This window comes from Scleropages formosus, unplaced genomic scaffold (assembly GCF_900964775.1).
Source record: "Scleropages formosus unplaced genomic scaffold, fSclFor1.1, whole genome shotgun sequence".
NCBI lineage: Eukaryota > Metazoa > Chordata > Actinopteri > Osteoglossiformes > Osteoglossidae > Scleropages > Scleropages formosus.
Genome location: NW_021641048.1, coordinates 86,930 through 111,810, shown reverse-complemented (window position 1 = coordinate 111,810; position 24,881 = coordinate 86,930). Strand labels below are relative to the sequence as shown.

Genomic DNA, 24,881 nt, shown 5'->3' with positions numbered 1-24,881 from the left:
TTCTCTACCAAGCATGTATTACTTGGATTTTACAAATATGAGAGACACAATAGGTGCCACACAATTAACCTTATTAGCCAAATATTACATACATAAGTATAAATTCGGTAGTTCAAACCCTTTCTTTCCCCTGTTTACGAAAGAAAGAATCAGATCCGAATCTGATTTGTTTGGTCAGGTATGCATACACATACAAGCAATTCGGCTTCTGTTCGCAATGGCTTGTAGTGTAGAGTAGACAAACAAACCAAAAAAAAAAAAAAACACAACATACATACACACAGATAAAGATACATACATACAACAAGTGCAGGGATGGGAAGGAATAAATAATGAGAGAGGGAATAAGTAAGAGGGAGAAAGTATTGCACAGACCAACAGCAATCAGCTGTTCATGGCCATAACACCATGGGGAAAGAAGCTTCTTGTATGTGGTTGTTTTAGTGCACAGTGATCTGTAGTGCCTGCCAGATGGGAGAAGAAAGAACACTATTGTAAATTGTAAAAACCCTTTTTGTGCTGAATATTTTTTTTTAGGGGGTGCGGTGGTGCAGTGGGTTGGACCGGGTCCTGCTTTCTGGTGGGTCTGGGGTTCGAATCCTGCTTGGGGTGCCTTGCGACAGACTGGCATCCTGTCCTGTGTGTGTCCCTTCCCCCTCCAGCCTTACACCCTGTGTTGCCAGGTTAGGCTCCAGTTCCTCGCGACCCCGTATGGGACAAGCGGTTCGGGAAGTGTGTTGTAACGATCCGGCTAATGAGTTAGCCCAGATCCTCACGTGGATTCCAGAAAGGCGTATAATTATATAAATCCAGACGGACACGGACAAAAGGAAGCTCTTCTTTTTAATATCTTGTAGGCAACTATGGATGACATATTTCACACAGCTGTCCTTACAATAAAATAAACAACATTAAAGTAATCTCCAAAACGTGCGAGGCACAAAATGTGTACACGGCCAAGTATATCAGCTTTCGCGCGCGGGAGCGAGGACCAAGGGGGAGGAGCAACCCCTTAGTCTCCATCATGATACGTCATCATTACAGTGTGTGTGTGTGTGTGTGTGTGTGTGTGTGTATTTTTTTAAATTTTCTACTTACTGTATTTACCCTTTTATTTTCTTTTTGTTATATTCTATCTGGCCTCATTTGTTGTAATATTTTGATCTGATTCCTTCTTCTATTCATGAAACTAAGTTTTGTAATTGCTATTTTTTGGCAATAAAGTGAATAAAAGTTCAAAAAAGTAAAATAGAATTTCTGTAAAAAAAATAAATAAATTGCACATGGAAGTCATACAGGAGTGGGGGATGGGGTGGCGCAATGGACTGGACCGGGTCCTGCTTTCCGGTGGGTCTGGGGTTCGTGATGCTACTGACTGGGATGCCTTTTTGGGGTGCCTTGCAACGGACTGGTGTCCTCTCCTGTCCTGTCCTGGGTGTGTCCCCTCCCCCTCCTGCCTTACGCCTTGTGTTGCCAGGTTAGGCTCCGGCTCCCCGCGACCCCGTATGGGACGAGCGGTTCAGACAGTGTGTGTGAGTCATACGGGAGCAGCTAAGTGCTCAACACAGCTCAGTTGTAAATATGTTGCGCATGTATAGCAGAGAATATTTAAAGATTTATACATAGTTCAACTGAGAAGTGTTCATAACGCACACATTGTTTTTACATGTCATCACTTCATCATCCCAGGTGCACAAATCCCAAAGCAGTAGCGCAAAGACATGCAGGCCTGCACGGGTCCGTCACAGAAGAGAACATGGTCCGGGTAGGGTCTGATTCTGTGGACACAGGTCCGAGTTGTGATCTAGGTTGGGGCCCCGATTTCGAGGGTCGAAGTCCGGTGATTGTGATCCGAAGGAAGTGAGGGTCAAGGTCTGAAGGGTCTTTATCCAAACAACAAGGGGATCCAAATGTCACAGTTCGAAGGGCGCGTGGTCTCCAAGAGATTCCGCAACTTGTTTGTCGTCGAAGCTCATCTCCTTATATTGTTTTAAAACGCAGCACTGGTTTGTACAACGAGCCTAAATGTGGTCAAAGGTCAGAGGTCAGACCTGCACCCCTCGCAGGCTATTGCCCCCTGGGGTTGTCACAATGCATTTATATTAATGTACTGTGCTCTGTGGTTATGAACTATGTACAGTAAATGCTATTTGTAGTCCATTATTGAAAGGAAGGCCGACTCCACCTCCACAACATACAGAGCGAAGCGAGATTTATGGAAATTATTACAAATGTAGGTCTTGATGCATTTATTTTATGGTGCCTACACTTAATATGCAGCTGGCGTCACTCCCACTTGGCCCACCTTTGTAACTTTATTATTAGGGTGTGTGTGAGTGTTGTATTTGCGAATGTCTGTAGGGCTTAGTTCATTTGTAGTGCAGAGATGAGGAGGTGGGTTTCCCTGTCTGGCAGAGGTGCAGTCTTCCGGACAAAGTGAATCTGGAAAGCTGGCTTGCCGCACAATCTCAGTATCTCATGAGCATTCATTATTGAATACCTTGGGCATGTAGGATTAATTGAGCCTGGTGATTTATTGCATAATGCATTTATGGGTCTGGATAAAATAGGAACTAGATGACAGTGCAGGGCCCTGGGACTGAATCTCAGGTCTGATTAAGACTGAATGATGAAGGAACGCAGCAGGACACAGAACTGAATAGCATGAGACAAAGCTGGATAATCCTTATTGTTCTGATTTCTGCCTGTCCTGTTTCATTCGGTTCAGTGAAACCACTGCTCAAATCCTGCATTTGAAAAGTCAGTAGAGCCACTTGTAAAGATGCACTGGTGTCAGTTCAGTTGAACATAATTCTATTTATTTTTTTAGTAGCCAACCCAACAACACAGGCATAAAACAGTGCAATAATTGGGATAAGCAATAAGATTAATAATGCACATTTAAAAATGTGAGGGGAAAAGCAAGAAAGATGAACAAAACTCCTAAAGCTGATCTAGGAAAACAACTTTTGACCTTAAGTGATGATTTAAGTGTATTGATTAAATTGGCTTTCATGACACTACATGATGGCTGCACAATTTTGGGGCATTACAGTATAACTGCTTTACTGGCACTAGTACCGGGAAAAACAGTCATAGTTACTGAGGTATCATTTGATGGGCATGTTATTGATCAAACCAATGAAACGGTTCATTCTCTTTGCGCAGTATGACTTCCTTAGTGTTCCTGCAACTTTAATAATGAAATGAGGCCAAAATGGTTATAAAACAATTAACTTTCACTTTAAACATCCACATTCCAACAGCAAATATTAAAGATATTTTTCTCTTGCCAGCCCTTGCCCCCCCGGAGACTATTAACTTGTGTTGATGTGACAGTTATTTTTTTCCAACTTAATTGGGTGATTTTTGAGGTCAATAGATGCTTTGTGATTGGTGTCCAGCAGCTGATATCACTGGGGGAGCAATGAGCTGTGGGGAAGGATATGATTTCCTGAGGTATGTGAACAAAAATAGCTTCCGATGGTGCCTCTGCGGATTAGTCTAGGAATTTCCTCTGGGAGTTCTGGTGTCCCATGCTTCTGGAGTGAAGTGAAGCCTGTGCATCGGTACATTTCCCCAGATACTAATTAGTTGTGTGTTGTTCTCTGAAGAGAGTTTACCAAGTCATGTGTTGTTAAGATTATCACCGAACTCAACCTTGTTTAAAAATGCTATCAGAATTTTCGCACATTCTGTTTCTGTGTTCCAGTTATTTCATATCGGTTTATATGCAACCTCAATAGCAGAAGCATTTCTATTCAAAGAAAGCTCACAGAACACTGGCACATTTATAGCACAGAAAGATATTAAAAGCATTCTTTCACCTAGTCTTTGGAATATGCAAGAATTCGAGGAAATAATACATAAAAAATGTACGACCATGTGGGTCAGGGATATTGCTCTTAACACAATTACATTGTAAGTGCTTGACGCAGTAAAGCAGATGGCAAACCCCACTAGGAGTAACAGTCAGATACTTGAGTCATATACTTATTTTTGACATTACTCTTTCCCTTTGCTGTAAAATAGCACTTTAGCAGTATAAATTTGCATTGTCTCCAGCACACAGCCTGCCTGTTTTTAACATGATAAATATTACATTGCCAGGGCCTAGTCCATATAGGTCTGTGTTGCTCATGCCTGTCAGTTGGCTGGCATGGCATCCAAATACAATACTTCTCCTTGCTGATGACGAGCTCACAAGATGGCTTCACGTCGATTATTCTGGGATCGACCCGATGGGTTTACATGGAGTGCCAGTCAACAGTTAGACACACTTGACTGAAGGAGTTCAAGTATGACGGAGTCTTGTGCTCGAGTAACAGAAGATTGAAAGATAGTCTGGTGCACCATCAGCAGTTTTGTGGGTGCTCTATCAATCTGTGGTGGTGAAGCGGGAGCTGAGTCTTCGGACAAAGCTCATAGTGTCACGCAGAGGTGTGTATTAGGTGTATTAAATGCATTTTCTACTTACGATATTTCCGAATTATGATGGGTTTTGTGGAACGTAACCCCATTGTAAATCAGGGACCACCTGTATAGTACAAACCAACACCAAAAGTATGCTTAATCTAAGAAAACTGAATGGAAAATGCAATAAATAAATACATAAATAAATAAATAAAAAGACACATAGTTTACCACTCAGTCCACATCCCCCTCACCTGTTATCATGACCTTTGGTTAATGACCAAAAGAAGAGTGAGACACAACTGGCCAAAATGATGTTTTTCCGCAGGAACACTGGGATTACTGTCCATAGCAGAGACAGAAGTTCCAGCATGTGGAAAAGCCTTGGAGTAGTCCTTTGTATGAAGAAGTGTGACTTGACACAGACATTTAGTAAGAAGGCTCCACGGTAGGCTCCAGCTGGAGTGATTCCAGCCATGTCTCACTGGGAGACGACCCAGGAACCTTTAGAAAGATTATATCTCACAGCTTGCATGGGAAGACCTGGAGAACCCCCCGGAGGAGCTGAAAACTAAAGCTAGGGAAAAGATGATTTGGGCCTTCCTGCTCAGTCTGTTACCAGTGTGACCTTCACCAGGATAAATTAAAGGAAACTGCAGTGAACCGAAGCTCAAAATTACATGATGAATAATTATGAATGAATATTTTTAGGAACAGTATGTGAACATTAGAACTCTTTCATCTTTCTTTCGCTGTCATTTGCTCGCTTTTAGGTGTGCTGGTTCAAGAATGGAAAGTAATTTTCTTAATGTACGGATGTAGGATCCACAGATATGTTTCAATGCAGATTATTACTCACTTATGCAGCTCACTTAAAACCGACAAATAACATTTAACTAATAACATATTCAATAACACAATGCAACAACTTTATGTCTTATTTATTTATTTATTTATTGCATCTTCCATTCAGTTTTCTTGGATTAAGCATACTTTTGGTATTGGTTTGTACTATACAAGTGGTCCCTGATTTACAATGGGGTTACGTTCCACGAAACCCATCATAAGTCGAAAATATCGTGAGTAGAAAATGCATTTAATACACCTAATACACACCTCTGCGTGACAGACTGGGAGATGCTGATTGCTGCTGCTGCCCAGAATCGTGAGAGAGTATCACACAGCATATCGCTTGCCCAGGGAAAAATTAAAATTCAAAACTTGAAGTATGGTTTCTACTGAATATCTATCTCCAGCTCACCATCGTAAAGTCGAAAAAAATCGCAAGTTGAACCATTGCAAATCAGGGATCACCTGTATGTCAGTTTTTACAAAAATATTTCACATTCTCAAACCGGGGTCTCAAGCATCTAATATTTTAATACCTTTTAGGGTCTGATGCTTTCTACAAAGTACTAAAACATTCTAGAATGTTCTGATGCCTTCTGGAATCTTCCAGTGACTGTAAAGTACCAAAGTAAAACTGACACTCTAGAAGAACTAGTGGTATTTTTGAAATCAGTAAACTTTAACTTATAAAATCAATGCAAAAATTGATGTTACTAAGAAATTTGAAAAACTTTGTTGCGTTGTGTAGTGTGTTTTAATTACCTGAGATTTGTTATTGATGCTTTGGGAGAAATAAATGGAAAGCCTTGGTTTGGGTGTAAATTTCATTGAGTATACAAACTACTCAGTTGCATTATACTGTATCACAGTGAAGTCCATAGTGAAGCTCATATGATTGGATTGTGTCTCTACTGTATTGTAAATTTAGTGTCTGTACTGTACAAGTACAAAGCCTTACAATAACAAGCACTTGCATAAAGAATGCTTAAATCCTCTGCCGTGAGATTAGTTTTTAATCAAATTTCACGTCTTTAGTTGAAATTTTATTGTCATGTAAATTTGACATACAATGAAATTCTTGTGCTTGTACAGTCCTTTCCTACAGTAAAATACATTGGTGGTGGTGGGGGTGGGTCAGTGGAGAAATATAAAACAAACAAGAAAGAAATAAGACAAAATACAGACATAAGACAATATAGGACAATACAGCAGTGCAAAGACAAGGCAATAAAAGAGTATATCTGACATTACAGGTGGACATAATATTTGGGTATTTTCAGCTTCAAGTAAGAGGCATAAAAATGACAAGATGTGTGGAAACTGAGAGCAAGCAAACTACATACACACACACACACACACACACACAGTCCGAAACCGCTTGTCCCAAGCGGGGTCGCAGCGAACCGAAGCCTAACCCGCCAGCACAGGGAACAGGGCTGGAGGGGGGGGAGACACACCCAGGATGGGACGCCAGTCCGTCGCAAGGCACCCCAAGCAGGACTCGAACCTAGACTCGCCAGAGAGCAGGACCTGGCAAAACCCACTGCACCACTACGCCTCCCCACCAGCAAGTAAAGATTTTTGCAAATGCAGCACAATTTTACAATAACACAACGGCCCAATAGTGTATTGTGAGTGTGGTGGGTTGCTCGAGATCACTGATGTCCTGTGGGAGTTCAGGCATATTCATTCTGTTTGTTTCCTCTTATTCAGAGGCAAATAGTTGTTGTGGTAGGTGATAAAGATTAGGAGTAACACAAATTCCTAGGTATCTAAAACCACAGATTGTCAGTTGTAAAGGGGATACAACAAGTGGGATTAAGAGTGATATTCAGCTGCACGGTGAACAATTTACAGAAATGAAGGTTATGAGCTGGAATTGTACTATAGTGGGATATGAACTTCAGGTCTGTAGTATAACTCTTCACCCTTCTACTGTCACAACAGGCCGAGAAAACTGGGATGGAAAGACCCAAGCGCGGCGTTATTTGTCTGGAGTCAGAGGATCAGGCAAGTTCTCGGTATCGGGGCAGGCGGAGGGTCGGTTGATCAGCGGTCGGGGTCAGAGCGGGAATCCATGGGTGTGGTCAGGAGATGAAGCAAAGAGTCGGTTGAACGGCGACCAGAGTTGAAACGAAGATCCGTGGACGTGGTTGAGAACCAAAGCTAGGGGTCAAAACCGGAGAAGGTGAACTGAGAACTGGAGATACGTATAAGCGAGGAGTCACAAGGAAGGGCGGTTGTCCCTGACAAGATTCTGCAAAGGTATGGGAGCTGAGGAGGGTCTTTTAAAGGGTGAGCGGTTAATCAGGTGCTGGAGCAGAGTCAGGTGTTGTCGGATGAGTTGTGGGCGTGGACGTGACATCTGCTGGGTGTCTCACAACTGCTCTGAAAAACTTCAGTTAAATGTTCACTGAGAAGTGTGAAGAGCAAAGGGGAGACAACACAAATAAAACAGTGCTGCCGACACCCTGGAGAAACTGTCTTCATGTAACCGGATGCATTTCTACTTTCACATTTCTGGACGAGTTTTGCCCTTTACTTCTGCATAAAAAATAAATTCATTTTACATACACACTGTGTGAAACCGCTTGTCCCGAGCAGGGTCGCGGCGAACCGGAGCCCAACCCGGCGACACAGGGGCAAGGCTGGAGGGACACACCCCTAATTGATATAGCTGAATTGTTTTTAATTTAATTTATTTATTTATTCCAAGGGGGCACAATGGCACAGTGAGTTTAGCCAAGTCCTGGTTTCTGGCGGGTCTGGGGTTCGAGTCCCACTTGGGGTGCCTTGTGACGGACTGGCGTCCCGTCCTGGGTGTGTCCCCTCCCCCTCCAGCCTTACGCCCTGTATTGCCGGGTTAGGCTCCGGTTCGCCGCGATCCTGCTCGGGACAAGTGGTTTCAGTCAATGTGTGTGTATTTATTGCCTCTCAGTGACTTCAGAGTTCCTTATTCATCTGTGGTTACTACAGTGTCACCTGTTGACACGGATCAGTACTTTCAATCCATTCATGGCAGAAAACTCTCACTAAATTTGTCTTTCCCTTAGTATCGAGCTCCACATGGTGGGAAACCAAAACTGTACTGTATTCGCAAAGAGACATAATTCTTTAAAAGGCTAAACTGCACAAGGTGACAAGATAAAACCCCACTGATCATATATGGCCAATGGACTTAAATGTCACTTTAATGCAAGCTACTGAAGTGCACTGAGAGCAGATCCCTGATTTTCACAAGTTATATAACATAAATAAACCTGGGGGGCGCGGTGACTTCTGCCTGCCCTCCGGTGGATTTGGGGTTCGAGTCCCGCTTGGAGTGCCTTGCGACGCACTGGCGTCCCGTCCTGGTTATGTCCCTTCCCCCTCCAGCCTTGCACCCTGTGTTGCCGTGTTAGGCTCCCGCTCGCCGCGACCCCACCCGGGACACGCGGCTTAAGACGGTGTGTGTGTGTGTGTGTGTGTGTGTGTGTGTGTGTGTGTGTGTGTGTGCGATTAAACCTACCATTTTCTTCGTATAAAAATCAGATAAAATATTAACAAAACAAAACCAGGATTGAAAAAGTGCCACTTAAAAATTGTGGAATTGCGGGTGTTTGTTAACATTACTGCAGTCCAGTTGTGAATAATAAACGAAAACATAAAGAAATATTAATAAAGGCACATCAGTGTGCTCCTGCTTGAGAAACGAGGCTTAACCCTGGGGCTGTATTTGAAAACATCCCATTTTCCGTGTTTCCATCTAAACTTCGGTGCGCTATTGTTAATAAAATATACATCATGTGTTATTTTTTAATCAAACATTACATGTAAACTTTCGTAGTCAAATTTATCCAACATTTCGAGTCATTACCATGAGTTGTACACTTATCCAAGGAATTTAAGTACTAAAGACCTTATTTACACGAAATGATACCATTCAATTCGTGTGTTTGTGTCTGTAGCTCTGTGAATGTTTCATTTGATACTTTTTACTTTAGTTTAGTGTCACCCGTTCATTTCCAGTTGGGGACAGATTTAGTGACAAACAAAGTGTGTATGTCATAAAAAAAAACCCAAAGGCAAACAGGCTTATGATAAAAAGTTGTAAGTTGCTCAGGGCTGAGCGAGTAGAAACAAGTACTGAGACTCGACTCCAGATCCCGTACTGCTCCCGCGGAGAGACCACCCACCCCGAGAGAGACCGGCCCACAATGGAGAGAGAGAAAGAGAAGGACCGCGCGCTCAGCGCGCCTCCGCCCTCAGAAGCGCGCCGACGGGTCGCTGTCCAGGTGCTGAAAGATGAACCAGACCGCCGGCGCGTCGCAGCCGTGCAGAAGAAGATCTACAGGCGAAGCAAAGGTAGGAGCAGCGGGCTGAAACAGGGCTCGTTGTGCTGGGGACCCTGCGACTTACACCTTCAGTTTTTTTGTCTGCTCCCATGTAGAGCCGCGACTTGCTTTGGTGCGCGTGTGTGACAGAGGAAGGCTTTAGAAAGAGAAGTTCAAGTGTCCTTGTGCTACAGCTCTGAAATACGTGCCCTGTAGACCGAGCTGGGGAAACGGTGACTTGTGAGACCTGGGAGATACGTGATTAGTAATGAGCGAGCAGAGAAAGTTTGGTTCCAGAAAGGTTATAGCACTAACTGCACTCCACAAGTGATGGACCGCTTGACATTTATTAATCTTCTCCGAAACGACGTACATCTCAGAGAGAGCGAAACAGAAAGTGGATTTCATCAACAAAAGGAAAAGAAGAAAAAAAAGCAATATATACACTCGTATTCCTGTGTACCCCAGTTCCAATGCTGTCTGAAAGATATGACAGTACAGATTAGCTGCATTTAAAATGACAAAAATAGCCTTGCACCCAGCACCACCATCACACTTTGAGAAAACATTAGGTGCATGAAATCCCTGCACTCTGCCTAGAGCAGTTGGAAAGAATACTGATCTGAGATCTGGAGGCGCTGACCTTCATCCCAGGTACAAACTGCTGTAGCGCATGCTGGATTGTGTGCCTTGCATCGCACAAAAAAACATCCTTGGTGGAGATCAGTTTTTCCTTATGAGAGCCAAGAACAGGTTTGGCATGACCCCTCTCTAACAATTTATGATATACTGTATATATACAGAAGCTTCTTGTTGTAAGTACTGTGACAGCAAAATGTCAACACTTGTGCATTTTTGGCAGTGTTGAACATTATTGACTTGCTACATTAAGGTTGTCACTTCTAATGGTTCATAGAACCCTGATTAAATGCTGCTGATCAAGATGCTTAACTTTATTTGCTTTGGTAAACATGTGTTGCTTAACATTAATTAATTAATTAATTAATTCATTCATTAATTCATTCATTCATTCATTCATTCATTCATTCATTCACCAGACACTTTTCTCCCTAAGAATGTTATAATAGTACAGTCATACCTCAAGATACTCCCAAGTACAGTCATACCTCAAGATACTCCCAAGTACAGTCATACCTCAAGATACTCCCACTGAAGTAATGAGAATTTCACTTTACAAGGAGTTTCATTTAATACCTCTACTTTGGCTTACCCAGCACTCCTTTACATTGACGAGGACAAAATTTGGATTTTGTGTGTCCTGACAAGCAGCGGGTTTGGCCAGTGCCTGCTCTCTGGTGGGCCTGGGGTTTGAGTCCTGCTTGGATTGCCTTGCGACGGACTGGCGTCCCGTCCTGGGTGTGGCCCCTGTTAGGCTTTGGTTCGCCACGACCCCACTTGGGACAAGCAGTTTTAGACAGTGTGCGTGTGTGTGTGTGTGTCCTGACAGCTGAGCAGTGTGAGATATTTATATTTATTCATTTAGCTGACGCTTTCACTCTAAACTGGGACATGGTAGTGGGGTGGACAATGCTGGTGCCTCACAGCTCCTTAGCTGCTCAAGCTGTGTGAGGCTTGTATGTTTCTCCTGTATTTGCAAGTGCTGTGAAATACATTAACTTGTTCAGTAAGTGATGAAAATTCATGTGTATTGTTTTCATTGATTTCTTTAGTTTTAACTGTTCTTTTGTTTTTGCATTAAATGTTAAATTAATATATAAACCTTGGGTGTTTACGTGTGTAGTTTTAAGCGTATAGCACATAATGGCTACCAAAGAGCTGAATTAGTGCATGTAGACAGCCATGCAGTATCATAATTAATGAAGAGGAACAGCTATGCTCTGTTATGATAACCAATATTAACTATTGGAGTAACTGTGTCATTAAAATGGTTCTTAGTGATATTTCAGAATAAATGTGTCTCAGTTTTGGAGCTTGCATACCAGTTTTTACCAGTGAAACTAAGGGTATTTATGTGTCTTTCCAGTTCACCTTACAAAGGGTTGTTCAGGCGTGATTAACCTTTGTAAGGGATAAATAGCCCGTATTTGTCCACACAGGGAGTTTCCAGGATTTTCAAATACAGAGGATTCATTCTAAATGCAAACACAAGCACACACACACACTGAAACGAATAAAGCTATACTTTCCAATGTGAAATGTTCATTAAATGCATTAGTTTGTAGGGAACAAGTGTTATTAGACTCTAATGCTGGTGAATTGGAATTTACTGGATTTTAGGCAGATTTTTCTCTTTCCCTATTGAAGCTATGTCTGTAATTACATTTAGTAATGGCTTAATATGCTGTATTTTAGTGCAACTTTACGTATAATCGCATTTATGTATTGATTGATTTACTTAGAGTGAAAAGTAGAGCTGAAATTCTGACAAATGTGGGAAAGGTTTAAACTCATTAAATTTCAGTTTCTAAGTGACCAAACAGTGAAGAAATATGAACTCAACATTTTCATTAAAATATTTCAGACACTAAGAAATTTAAGAAACATTTATTCAAACCAGAACCAACAGAATCAGAGAAAAGCAGAAGAGGGGATATAACCCTATTATTTTCACGCCCCCATTGGCTGACCCATCAGTGACGCCTGCTGCTGCTTAGGGAAACTGCCGATAAAAGGCAGCCCCGGAAGTTCTCACACGTGGAACCTCTGCAAAAACCAACTACTGCCTTCCTTCGTGTGTTTTCCTGAGTCTCTGCCTTTTCTGGATTTCCTGACCTGTGCCTGTTCCTTGACAACGAGTTTTCCCTTGTACGACATTTGCCAATCGCCTGACCTTCGTCTCTTATTTGACTACTCCTTTGCCTGACCCTTCGAACATTAAAACATGGAACCTGAGCTCTGCACTTGAGTCCGTTCCCTCTGTACCACCGGGCCAACATGACAGAAGGTTCCGCCATGCACACGGACACAGCAGAGCTCGCCCAGATCCGCAGCACACTCGCGTCTCAGGGTGCCCTTCTAGGAGCACACGATCAATCCCTCAAGTGGATTGAGGAAACCGCGTCCTTCACCTAAAACAGGGGAATTGAATGGTGGCTGCCTATGCCTTGGAATTCCGGACTCTGGCCGAACAAAGCAACTGGAACCCCTCTTCCCTCCTAGCCTGCTTCAGGAACAGACTCTAACCCCGGATTCAAGCCGAATTGGCATACTATGGGGAGAATTGGACCCTTGACTGCTTTGTGGAGACTGTGATCGTGATATACAACCTCGGACCAGAGTCGATGCAGCTCGGACAGAGTAGGATGGACCCTGAGGATAGGAGGCATCATTTTCAGAGTAACCTGTGCTTCTACTGCGGTGCGTCTGGCCACGTTTGCTTGGCCTACCCAGTATGCTCCTTATGAGGAACCACAGGTAAGCCACTTGGGCCGGCCTGGTCAACTGATGTTGCTAATTCACATAACCTGGGAGGGAGGTCAAGTACACACTCACGCATTAGTGGACTCAGGGGCTGCTGGCTGCTTTATGGATATAAAGTTCGCGCAGGCAAACCATGTCCCAGGTCGGGACTGTGATTTTAGGCTACGGGTCAGTGCCCTTGATGGCCAACCCCTAGGGTCCGGTGTGGTTGATAGCTGCACAATGCCCTTGCGAGTTACAATTGGGGCATGTCACCACGAGGACCTAGTTTTTTATCCTATCTGAGCCCCAGACACCCCTATAATTCTAGGTTTCTACTGGCTGGTCTGACACGATCCGACATTCCGATGGAGTACAGGCGAGCTGGTGTCCTGGTGTGATGGTTGTCGACAGTCGTGCCTAGTATTCCCATGCCAGGCTACATCGGTAGAAGGGGTTGCAGAGTTTCCTCCAGTAGATGTTCCGCGAGACTACGAGGATGCCCAGGAGGTCTTCAGTAAGACCCGAACAACCGAACTACCACCCCATAGGCCGTGAGACTGCGCAATAGACTTGTTGCCAGGAACAACCCCTCCTAGAGGCTGTGTGTATCCCCTGTCCTTGCCTGAACAGCAAGCCATGCAGGCATACATCCAGGAGGCCCTGGAAGCGGGCATCATCAGGCCCTCAACTTCACCTGCCTCTGCCAGGTTTTTCTTTGTTGGTAAGAAGGATGGGGGTCTCTGTCCCTGTGTAGATTATTGAGGATTGAATGCTATAACAATCCGTTATCCTCACCCCTTACCTCTGATCACAGCCGCCTTGGAAAGGATCCATGGAGCCACGATCTTCACCAAATTAGACCTCAGGAGTGCTTATAACCTCATCCGCATACGCAAGGGGGGCGAGTGGAAGATAGCATTTAGCACCTCCCTAGGACACTATGAATACCTGGTAATTCCATTTGGTTGATCGAATGCTTCCTCAGTGTTCCAGGCGTTTGTAAACCACGCCCTAGCAGACTTCATCAACTGCTTTGTGCTGTTGTACCTGGATGACAGCTTGGTCTTCTCCCGCACTCAAGAGGAACACATCGAACAAGTATGAGCTGTACTGCGTCGACTTCTCAGCCACTGGTTCTGTGTGAAAGGTGAGAAATGTCTATTCCACTAAACCCACATATCCTTCTTGGGATATATTCTGAGCCCGGATGGGGTGGCTATGGACCCCCAGAAAGTTAGCGCGGTTACTAATTGGCTCAGACCCACTACAGTGAAGGCACTCCAACATTTCCTAGGTTTTTTAAATTTTTATTGACGTTTCATTAGAGGTTTTAGCACCATTGCAGCCCCACTCACAGGTCTGACCGCCACCAAGGGACCCTGATTTCCCTGGAGCAACACCGCAGAGAAAGCCTTCAAGGACCTGAAGGACCGCTTCACGTCGGCCCAAGTGCTCAAATGCCCCGACCCCACTTTGCCTTTTGTGGTTGAGGTGGGCGCTTCACAGGTGGGAGTAGGAACAGTGTTATCCCAACGACAGAGGACCCCACCTAAACTATTCCCCTGCGCCTACTTCTCATATAAGTTGTCACCAGCCAAACACAACTAACCGGCCGAACGCGACAGTGGGAACCACAAGCTTCTGGCCATAAAACTCTCACTCAAGGAGTGGCGGCATTGGCTCAAGGGTGCAGTGCCCCCATTTTTGGTGCTTACCGACCATCGCGACCATCCGGATTCACAACCCAGATCCCCCCCAGGACCTCCCTGAGGGTATTTTACCCAATGGGTGCTTTGTGGCTCCTGTGCTTTGGCAGTTCTTCCAAAAGTTACAGGCTGCTCAAGCATCGGAACCAACTCCTCCCGACATACCCGAAAGAAAAGAGTATGTACCTCCTAGCCTACGGTCCACTCTGTTGCAGCAGGCCTACAACTCCCTATCCCTTTTGCAGGGGCGGTCCTGGTGGCCATCGTTATCTGATGATGTCCGGGATTACGTGGAGGCCTGTACTCTATGCTCTCAAGCCTGGAGCCCGACTCTGAAACCCACAGGGCTCCTGGAACCTCTGCTGGTGCCTTCCCCTCCCTGGACCCATATCGCAATCAATTTCCTGGTGGACCTCCCAGTCTCCGAGAGTAAGACCATGATTCTGACCATGTTAGACAGATTCTATAAATCTTGTCATTTGATCCCTCTTCCCAAGCTCCCATCCGCCTTGGAGACAGCCAAAATCGTATTCCACCAGGTATTCAAGCTGTTTGGATTGTTGGAGGATATCATCTGAGATCGAGGCCGTCAATTTACCTCAAGGCTATGGAAGGCCTTCTGGAACTGCTTGGGCACCCAGGTAATCCTGACCTCCGGATACCATCCCCAAGCCAATGGCCAGGTGGAGTAGTTCCAACAGGAAATTGCCCGGTACCTGCAATCTTATTCTGCTAGAAGACAAGATCAGTGGGTCAGTTCCTACCCTGGGTGGAGTATGCACACAACACCGCGCCACACTCTGCCACCGGGCTGTCACCTTTCCAATGTGTGTTGGGGTACCAGCCAGCTCTGTTCCCATGGTAGACACCCTCTAGTCAAGTCTCGGTCGTAGAAAATTGGCATCGTGGCAGTGGCGATGTATGGCGGACCGTTCAGAAACAGCTGCAGGACAGTGCCGAGCGCTACAAGTGACAGGCCAATCAGCATCATAGGACCCTTTACTTTTTACCCTTTCCTTTTTACCCAGTCAAAGGGTTTGGCTCTCAACGGGGGACCTCCGGTTGAAACTCCCCTCGAAGAAGCTGAGCCTGTGGTACATTGGTCCATTCAAGGTTTTGCAACGGGTTACCCCAGTGACATATAAACTGCAGTTGCCTCCGGACATGCGGATGCACCCTATGTTTCATGTAATCATGCTTAAACCCTTAGTTACCTCCCTTCACCATCCTGCTGTCTCTACAGACCCACCACAACCGGTAGAGGTTGAAGGGGACCCAACATATGCGGTCTGATCTCTGCTCGATTCTCGCCGGCAGAGGGGACGGCTGCAATATCTAGTTGATTAGGAGGGGCATGGCCCAGAGGAACGGTCTTGGGTGGATGCATGTGACGTTTTGGATCCTGATCTCATTGCTGCCTTCCACAGGGACCGTCTGGAGTGCCCGGTGCCTTGTCTTTGGGGGCATCCTCCACAGCGTAGGGCATCTGGTGCCGCCCGTCGAGGGGTGTACTGTTGCGCTCCCATTGGCTAACCCATCAGCGACACCTGCTGCCACTTATGGAAACTGCTGATAAAAGGCAGCCCCGGAAGTTCTCACATGCGGAACCTCTGCAAAGACCAACTGCTGCCTTTCTTGACCTGTGGAACCTCTGCAAAGACCAACTGCCTGGATTTCCTGACCTGTGCCTGTTCCTTGACGACGAGTATCGTGTTTTCCCTTGTACGACGTTTGCCAATCGCCTGACCTTCGCCTGTTATTTGACTATTCCTTTGCCTGACCCTTCGAACATTAAAACCCAGAACCTGAGCTCTGCACTTGAGTCCATTCCCCCTGTACCACTGGGCCAACATGACAATTATACCCTATTATACCCCCAAAGCAACAGCTACACATGAATAGTGGTGAACGTTATAGAATTTTGAAACATTTAAATTGCTGTTTTATTGGGACATGGAAAGACAGGGGATGTAAGATTAAAATTCCTGTTGTCAGGTTGAGAAATGAAGCACTTCACTTTGGTGCACAAAACAGAACAAAGTCTATGTGGTGAGATACTTTTAGCATTGTTTAGAAGGGGGATGGGGGGCAGCATCGTCATTGCTGCTGATTTGATACTCAACTGAGGTGGAGCCTGTCAACTTACATTTACATTTATTCATTTACCAGATGCTTTTCTCCAAAGCGATGTACATCTCAGTGAAAATACACTTATGCTTGTAAAGCCAAAACACCTCATGATACACAGGTTACAGAGAGGAGATGGCACTGGGGGAACTTAGTTTTGTTTTGCAATACATTTATAGAAATCTTTTCCTCGGTCAGCTTGCATTTCTACCTCTGACAGTAATGTCCATTTCTTACATGTGCAGTTTGACAAGTTTCACTGACAACACTTTTCTAAAAAACCTGAACCACACCCAACATAAAAACACATCAATCACTGTCTGAAACACTTTCATTTTCTTGTCCTTCTGAATTACCAGCTTGAAGTGAAGTACAGTTAAAATCATTTTACACGTTTTATTTAATTGGATGGAACTCTCTTTTTCTAGGCATCCTCCATCAGTTTTTTCCTAATAACTTCCACACTGTGTATATAATGTGCGAACAAGAACTACAAGCAGCATACATCAGGGTATTAAATGTGAATAACAAAAGTGAGCAGCAGGTAAAACACTGAAAAGTACTTTTTAACTCCTGTGTTATTACTTTAAGTAAGTAATTGTCATTATATCCAACTTGTAATCCAGTGATGTAAAATAGTGTTACAGCAGCTCATCATAAAGGTCCAATAGCTGTGCAAGGAAGGAAGTAATGAAGTTAAGATATTAAACCTGGGGCATGGCAGGCAGGTGGTTTTGTGCTTGTGTTTTGATTTGTTTTTTAAATCTTGTAAAATAACTGGGATTATATGACTTGGATAAGAGAATGATATATGTACAAAAAAGTGGGTTTATTAAATTCTGATATGGACCTGAGATGATTCTAAAATCATCAACTACACACATTGCAGGTTGTTATGCTCCTTTAATTTTCAGTAATTAATGTGGTTTTATTTTGTGAAGGATTTATAGGGAATTAATGAGCGTGTAATTCTTTTTTACTTTGATGTTTTGATGTCTGTACATTTCTTATGATGAAGAGGACAGATGCACCATCACAACTTCTATGTTCTTAACAACCAGATGCTGGTAGATGAGTTCAGCCCTTATTTGAAAGAACAGCAATCTTCAAATAAGTACATTTCCTTAAGCTCTATACTGCCTGCTGTTGCACAGTTTAACTAGTAGCGGCACAAATAGCATGGATAAATTTCACTTAGACATTTCCCCAGACACAGGTTATGTTTGTGGTATCCTGCGTGTGCCAGTGGCAGTATGACTGCACATGGGAAGGTGCAGGGTGTGAAGGAGCCTGCCAAGCTCATAGCCGAACCAGCTAAACAAAATGGAAGAGGCAGATGCTTTCCAGCAACACCTTGGCCTAATTTCATTTCCCAGTATATTTTTGTGACTTGCTCTCTAGGGAGCACACAGAAGCTTTTAAAAGGGAGCCGAAAAGAGAAAGCTTTAAGAGGGATTTGTGTTATGTTGACTTTTGAGCTCGTGTTTCGTTCCTGAAGTTTGTTTGGAGGAAGGATGTAGAAGTCACTGGAAAACAGAGTTTGAACAGATGGAAACTGAACTTCCGTCATGTGCAGCCACAGTCCTACTGACTATGAGGGCATCATTATTGAATTTCAGTGTGCCTGCACTTAAGCCCTGCTGGGTTCATTGGAAGGTTCTGTCCTTTTCCATATCTCATTTAGTTTGACCATTTCTTATATCTTTATATATCCTTACTGGAGAAATTCGGAATAATTACCTTGTTCAAGACTACTACAGCCAGGCTGGGGACACGGGCCGGGCACTTTCAGACTGCAACAGCCCTGACCCATCCCAGCAGCCTGCTGACCCAGCAAATGAACATGAACATCACTTTCATTCTTTCGGCAACTTTGATTTCAGTAGTCGAGTCCCTCTGACTTTCTTTACAGCAGATGTGTCTTTTAATTCTTTCACGTTCTTAGGATCATGTAAACATGCTGCATGATCATACTTGTGAAGAATTGTTACCTTTTCACCCTGAACCCCTTGGTCAATGTATGTGGAGAAATTAGAATTTTGTGATAGGCACATTGTTAGTGATTCTCCAGTAAGAGCAAACAAGGTGGTCCTTTTGACCAAAGACTGATGACTTCACTGTCAAAAGAATATTCCTCGACCCCTCCTGATCCCTGATAGAGGTGACAACTACAGCACAATTGCACCAGCACAAAACACAGCATGAAAATCTTATGCCAGGCTGCACGGTGGCACAGTGAGTAGTACTGTTGCCTCACAGTGCCTGGGAGGTGTGAGAGAACGTGGGTTTGATCCCTGCTCAGTCTGTGTGGAGTTTGCATGTTCTCCCCATGTCTATGTAGGTTTCCTCTGGGTGCTCCAGTTTCCTCCCACACTTAAAAGACATGCTATTCAGGTTCCCCCATGGTGCGTGAGTGACACAGAGAGAGTGTGTTTCACTGATGTATGGATGAGTGACCTGTTGTAAGTAGTGTATCTAGCAGTGTAAATCACCTCTGTGAATAAGGTGTGTGGGCTAGTAACACCATATAGAATCCATTGTAAGTAGCTTTGGAGAAAAGCATCTGCTAAGTGAATAAATGTAAATGTGTGAAAATATAAAAAGATAAACGATTTTTCTACATATGTTCTAGATAAATATATATATATATATATACAGATGCGCACACACGCATACACACACACACTGTCTAAAACTGCTTGTCCTGAGTGGGGTTGCGGTGAACTGGAGCCTAACCTGGCAACACAGGGCACACAGCTGGTGGGGGAGGGGACACACCCAGGATGGGACGTCAGTCCGTCGCAGGGCACCCTAGACCCTCCAGTTTTACTGTTTCTTGTTTTTGATATATGATACAGTTTGTTTTGGTGATACTGTATGATAGCTTGATTCGGTGATATATGTTACAGCCACGAATTGGAATTTAAAAGATTCAGTTTCTATGGAGTTTGTCCCCTTCCCCTCCAGCCTTGCGCCCTGTGTTGCCGGGTTAGGCTCTGGCTTGCCGCGACCCTGCTTGGGACAAGCGGTTTCAGTCAATGTGTGTGTGTGTGTGTGTGTATGTGTGTGTGAGTTGCAATGGATTCAGCCAACAGAAAATGGAAGACCGTCATTCTGTAACAGCGCCACTGAGTTTTAAGAATGTGCCAATGAATGGACTGTTTTCATACAAGGTTGTAGTTGTGCAATAGAATGGCAATTTGTTCTTTTAACTGCGGGACACATTTACCATCTTATACATGACCTTTTTGATGAGGTAAAAGCTGAGCAAAATGTAAAAAGCATTGACCTTGCATTAGTCTTCATGGAGCAAGCGGAAGCACAGACACATGTCGCTGAGGGAAAGCAGTGATTCTGTCAGAAAGAGTCATTCAGTGCCACAAAGGCTGTGTATCTCATTCCCACCCAGGCTCAGTTAATCTTCTCACAGCTAATCTTCTTGTGCATCTTCTTCACCGCATTATCCTCAGTGCAGCGGGGTTTTTTTTTTTTTTTTTTGGGTTTGGGCTTTATATAACTGGTAATCTTCCCATATGACTTGAATTAAATTCCACTGGCTGAAAATCCTGAGCTCCACAGAAAAGCCATATCCACACAATTGTAGGAATGGTACATTTGCACCACACTTTTAATAAAAACCAAATTGCTTCATTAAAAAATACTTTTGTGAGGATGATTTGCAAGCAGTGTAAAACAGCTTCAGTATCAGCATATATCTACATAGACTGTGACATAAAATCTAGGTCATAAAGTCTAATAAAGTCTCTTCAAAAATGACATTGACAAGGTTCCATAATGAGTCATGGATGATCTGAGCATTAATCAAGAAAAATGGAATAAGTACACTGGGTCCTCATGTTTGCAACAGTAAAGTTTCAAACTTTTGAAGATACAAAGTTTTGAGTTTATTTTTCATTGTCAATTTATTTATCAACCACCTTTTCTGAAAGAATAAACTGTTAGCTGGCAGCCCAACACACCTGTTACACTCCAACGTGCTCTCATTTTTCTCATCCACTGTTTCGTTCTCCTGTGCTGCAGGAGGAACATTGGAACAATATACTTAATAGGAGGATTTTTAAAAAGTCTTCAAGTGCACTTCATTCTAATGTTGCTTCAAATTTAGCTCAGTTTATTTTCATAGAGTGATCTTCTCACACACTAACACAAAGTGCTGAAGAAAGGATCAGAGGCATAATACAAATAAAAGGTTGGCTACACATTAAATTACTACAATAACTCTATTATAAAAGCTGCAAGTAAGCTGTGGCAAGTTTTACAGCTGTAATAAAAGTAAATATATCATTGCACTTACTCATTTAGCTGACACTTCTCTCTAAAGCAACTTACAAGGTTAATCTACTTAGAGTTATTTACTCATTTATACAGCGGAGTAATTTTACTGGAGCAATTTTAGGGTAAGTATTTTGCTCAAGGGCACTAGCGCTAGAGGTGGAGAGCAAACATGCAACCTCTGGGTCCAAAGGCAGAAGCCTTAATCACTATGTTACTAGATGTCCCTTTCCTCCACTGGTGTGGATATGGCTTCTGCTGGGCTTGGGATTTTCAGACACACACACACATCTTCTGAACCGCTTGTCCCATACGGGGTCGCGGGGAACCAGAGCCTACCCAGCAACTCAGGGCGTAAGGCCGGAGGGGGAGGGGACACGCCCAGGACGGGACGTCAGTCTGTCACAAGGCACCCCAAGCGGGACTCGAACCCCAGACCCGCCAGAGAGCAGGACTCAGCCAAACCCACTGCACCACTGCGCCCCGGATTTTCAGACAGTGGAATTTAATTAATCAGATGCATTTAAATAATGAGGAAGGACGGAACACCAAAAAAACGAAAAAAAAACTCCCAAGGGAGAAAAAAACTCTGGGGGTTCAAGTGGCAGTGGCTAAACCAACCCCCCCCCCCCCCCCCCCCCCCCCAGGAATTTTAGAATTAAAAAAAGACGTCAATTTGCAGTTTTATCTAATATCGTTGCTTGATGCTGATCAGTTCAGTTAAGGTACAGTACACACAGGTAGGTCTCGTCCAGCACGGAATATGCAGGAGGACCCTCACAGATCTCTCTGACACCACTGACTCTGCTATGAGGGCCTATAGTTTGTGTGACGGCTGTGCTCTACTCATCATTTATTGTTCACTTCTCATCAAATGAAGTGGTGAATGAAACAGAAATCCAAGTTTGAGCCAAGCATAGCTGTGACATCAACTTTTTTTTTTAATAAATAAATGCTGTGGTAATTTGATTGTTATTTATCTGTTAAAGGAGAAAATATAATTTAGCACTAAAGTTGCTAAATATGTTTATATGCATTTGCAGATGAATTACATCTGACAAGTTTATTCATGGTTGGGTAGCTAAACAAACAAACAAACAAACAGCTTTTAATTTGTACTATTATCAGATTAGTGGGAACACAAGCAGTAAATGGACGTGTTCGTGTTTGCAAGAGGATACAATGCAATCATGCGTTGTATTCCTGGGGCAGTGTGTGACGCTTCTGTTGGAGTCGACTTGGTACACGTTTGTGTGTGCAGGGAATACTGCCGTTCTGAACATGCTCTTCTTTCCATGCTTGGCTATGATTCTGTCATGTCTCCTGCTGTATCCATATACTGTATATGTATTTATGAACACAAACATAAATAAGGTCGCTATATTGCAATATTAATAGTGCATACAATATGTGGCAGTGCTAAAACGAGGCTATTAGGAATGTGCACTGATACTGTTACACTGCACACACACATTGTCCGAAGCCACTTGTCCCAAGCAGGGTTGCAGTGAGCCGGAGCCTAAACCAACAATACAGGCTGGGACACACCCAGGATAGGATGCCAGTCTGTCACAAGGCACCCTAAGCAGGACTGGAACCCCAGACCCATCAGAAAGCAGGCACAGGCAAAACCTGCTGCGCTACCACATCCCCCTGCCTTAAAATGGAAATAGTGTATTCTTTAATGGTGCTCTGATCTGAAAACATCAATAATACAAGTGCGTATGTTAATGAAATCTGCTGTTGAAATTAGGTAACATCTAAACATACAGCTATAATGGATTGCTGATCCTCAGGCGTATCTCAATTGATGGAAGATGTCGTATGCAATGACCGTCCAGGAAAGACTCATTTCTTTGTCTGGAGAAGCAGAAAATGAAGAAAGGCAAAACTCTGAGTTCATTAATATAATTTCTCAGACCAAGACTGGTTTATCTCAGCCTATTATTAGTCTATTATTACTGTGTGACTGCAGCAAAAACGTAAATTACACTACTGAAATGTGATCTTCAAAGCCTCCAGGTAGTCAAGTTATCCACAGATCTTTTTATTCATGACGGTTTGTTACACTGCCTGATATTGTCCACATCGGGTGCTCTGAAATATGTCATCATGTCCGGTGATATGTGTGGAAGAGCTCTGCCACACGGGGCTCTCAAAGCCATGCGCTGACCCTGCTGGGGGGCAATTGCTTTCCATTATTATACTGTGATCTCCTCATTGCTGAGCTCTCTAGCACTCAAATTAATGCACTTTATGTTAAACAACACATTTTATGACGCATCATAACTGTCATCAATGAAAGCATTATAGGAACTCCTACCTGCTCATGGAGGGTGGTACTCCTACTTTCTCCATTTGATTCACTGACTCTGCCCATTGTGAAACATAAGCATGTTTTTTTTTTTTTCTTTTAACAATGATTACTGTATTCTACTGTATTTGTGACAGTAATTAATATGGTGCTCTTATCAGATGATAGCCTCCTGCTTTTTAACTTACAGAACACATTAAATGGGAAACAGTTGCTTGTTCCATCCGTTTTATGCCACAGTTTAGCCACCAGATGGGAGCCTCACACCACTTACTAGAGTATGTTACCATCCCAGAACACTTGACATTTACTTGAATGTTCTTCATTTAACTGGTGCTCTTCTCCAAAGTAACTTGCTGTCATGTCCCTAGCAAGAACCTCGGGGTGCGAACCAGGACATGACTTCATTTCTTCAGCTCCTTCTTTGGGTCAATTACTTGTCATTGAGCAGGTCTGATACTTTCCAGTGGATTTGAGCTGGGACACAGCTGTAGTGTTTCAGAAGTGGTCTGATAATGTCAATATGTGGGGGGCGGCAAATATTGTGGGTTTCAGGAGCAGAGCCAGAAGTTAAAGGAGCATCTCTCTTTCAGGCCACATGAGCTCCATCACTGAGCAGTTATTATAGTTCAGAGTAAAACACAATAAGCATGGAATGGGTCTGGCACCATTAGTTATTCCTCTCCTTGCCTTGCTTGTGCAATAAAGCTGTTTTCATTTGTATTTGTTTAGTGAAGACTGCCAGCAGAGGCTAGAAGCGTAGCCATTATCTACAAAGACGTTAAGCCTTTCTTGGGAGAGACATTACAACTCGGTTAACGCCTATAGCACTTCTTCACAGTACACTACAAACAGTTCATTAGACAAAACAACTCTTCTGCATAAAGCACGTTGCTGAATGAAAATAATCTGCAAGTAGCGTAGGGTTTGCAGTCATAGCATTGCAGTTTTGTAGTTTCAAAAGCCCCGGGTTTGAATTCCACTGCCTGTTGCTGTACCCTTGAGTAAGGTCTTACCCTGAATTCTAGGAAAATCGTTGTATCTTGCTTTGGACAAAAACATCAGCTTAAAGAAAGAAAGAAACAAACAAGAAGATGAACATATAGATAGATTGATAGATCGATCACAAAGCAGAATAGGAGCTGTACTGTGCATGAAAGCCAAGCGCTGCTTTATCACTGTTCAGTATAATATACTTTGTATTATATCCTGTTGCTTTTATTATAATTATTGGCACAAACAGTTTCAGAAAGAGATAAAACATGAATGTACAGCTGAATTTAACATACAGGCCTTTAAACAAACAGGCTTAATGCTAAGCTCTGAACTGAGTGATTTCCATGCAGAATGAAAAAAGAACAGCAATTCACATTCACACAGAAGCTGCTTGTCCCAAGTGGGGTTGTGGTGAGCTGGAGCCTGACCTGGCAACTCAGGGCACAGGGACACACCCAGGATGGGATGCCAGTCTGTCACAAGGCA

General features: G+C 43.6%; 1 protein-coding gene across 1 annotated transcript in view; it reads left to right on the top strand.

The window, feature by feature from the left end:
• The first annotated feature begins 9,458 nt into the window (after positions 1 to 9,458).
• LOC114909791 (inactive dipeptidyl peptidase 10-like) overlaps positions 9,459 to 24,881 on the top strand; it is a 51,700-nt gene continuing 36,277 nt past the window's right edge. Inside the window, exons 1-7 of the mRNA XM_029249594.1 lie at positions 9,459 to 9,606; positions 13,336 to 13,466; positions 13,590 to 13,680; positions 13,774 to 13,860; positions 13,945 to 14,057; positions 14,911 to 15,204; positions 15,694 to 15,759. Of these exons, the coding sequence (XP_029105427.1) occupies positions 9,459 to 9,606; positions 13,336 to 13,466; positions 13,590 to 13,680; positions 13,774 to 13,860; positions 13,945 to 14,057; positions 14,911 to 15,204; positions 15,694 to 15,759 (930 nt within the window). The remainder of the gene's footprint in view (positions 9,607 to 13,335; positions 13,467 to 13,589; positions 13,681 to 13,773; positions 13,861 to 13,944; positions 14,058 to 14,910; positions 15,205 to 15,693; positions 15,760 to 24,881) is intronic.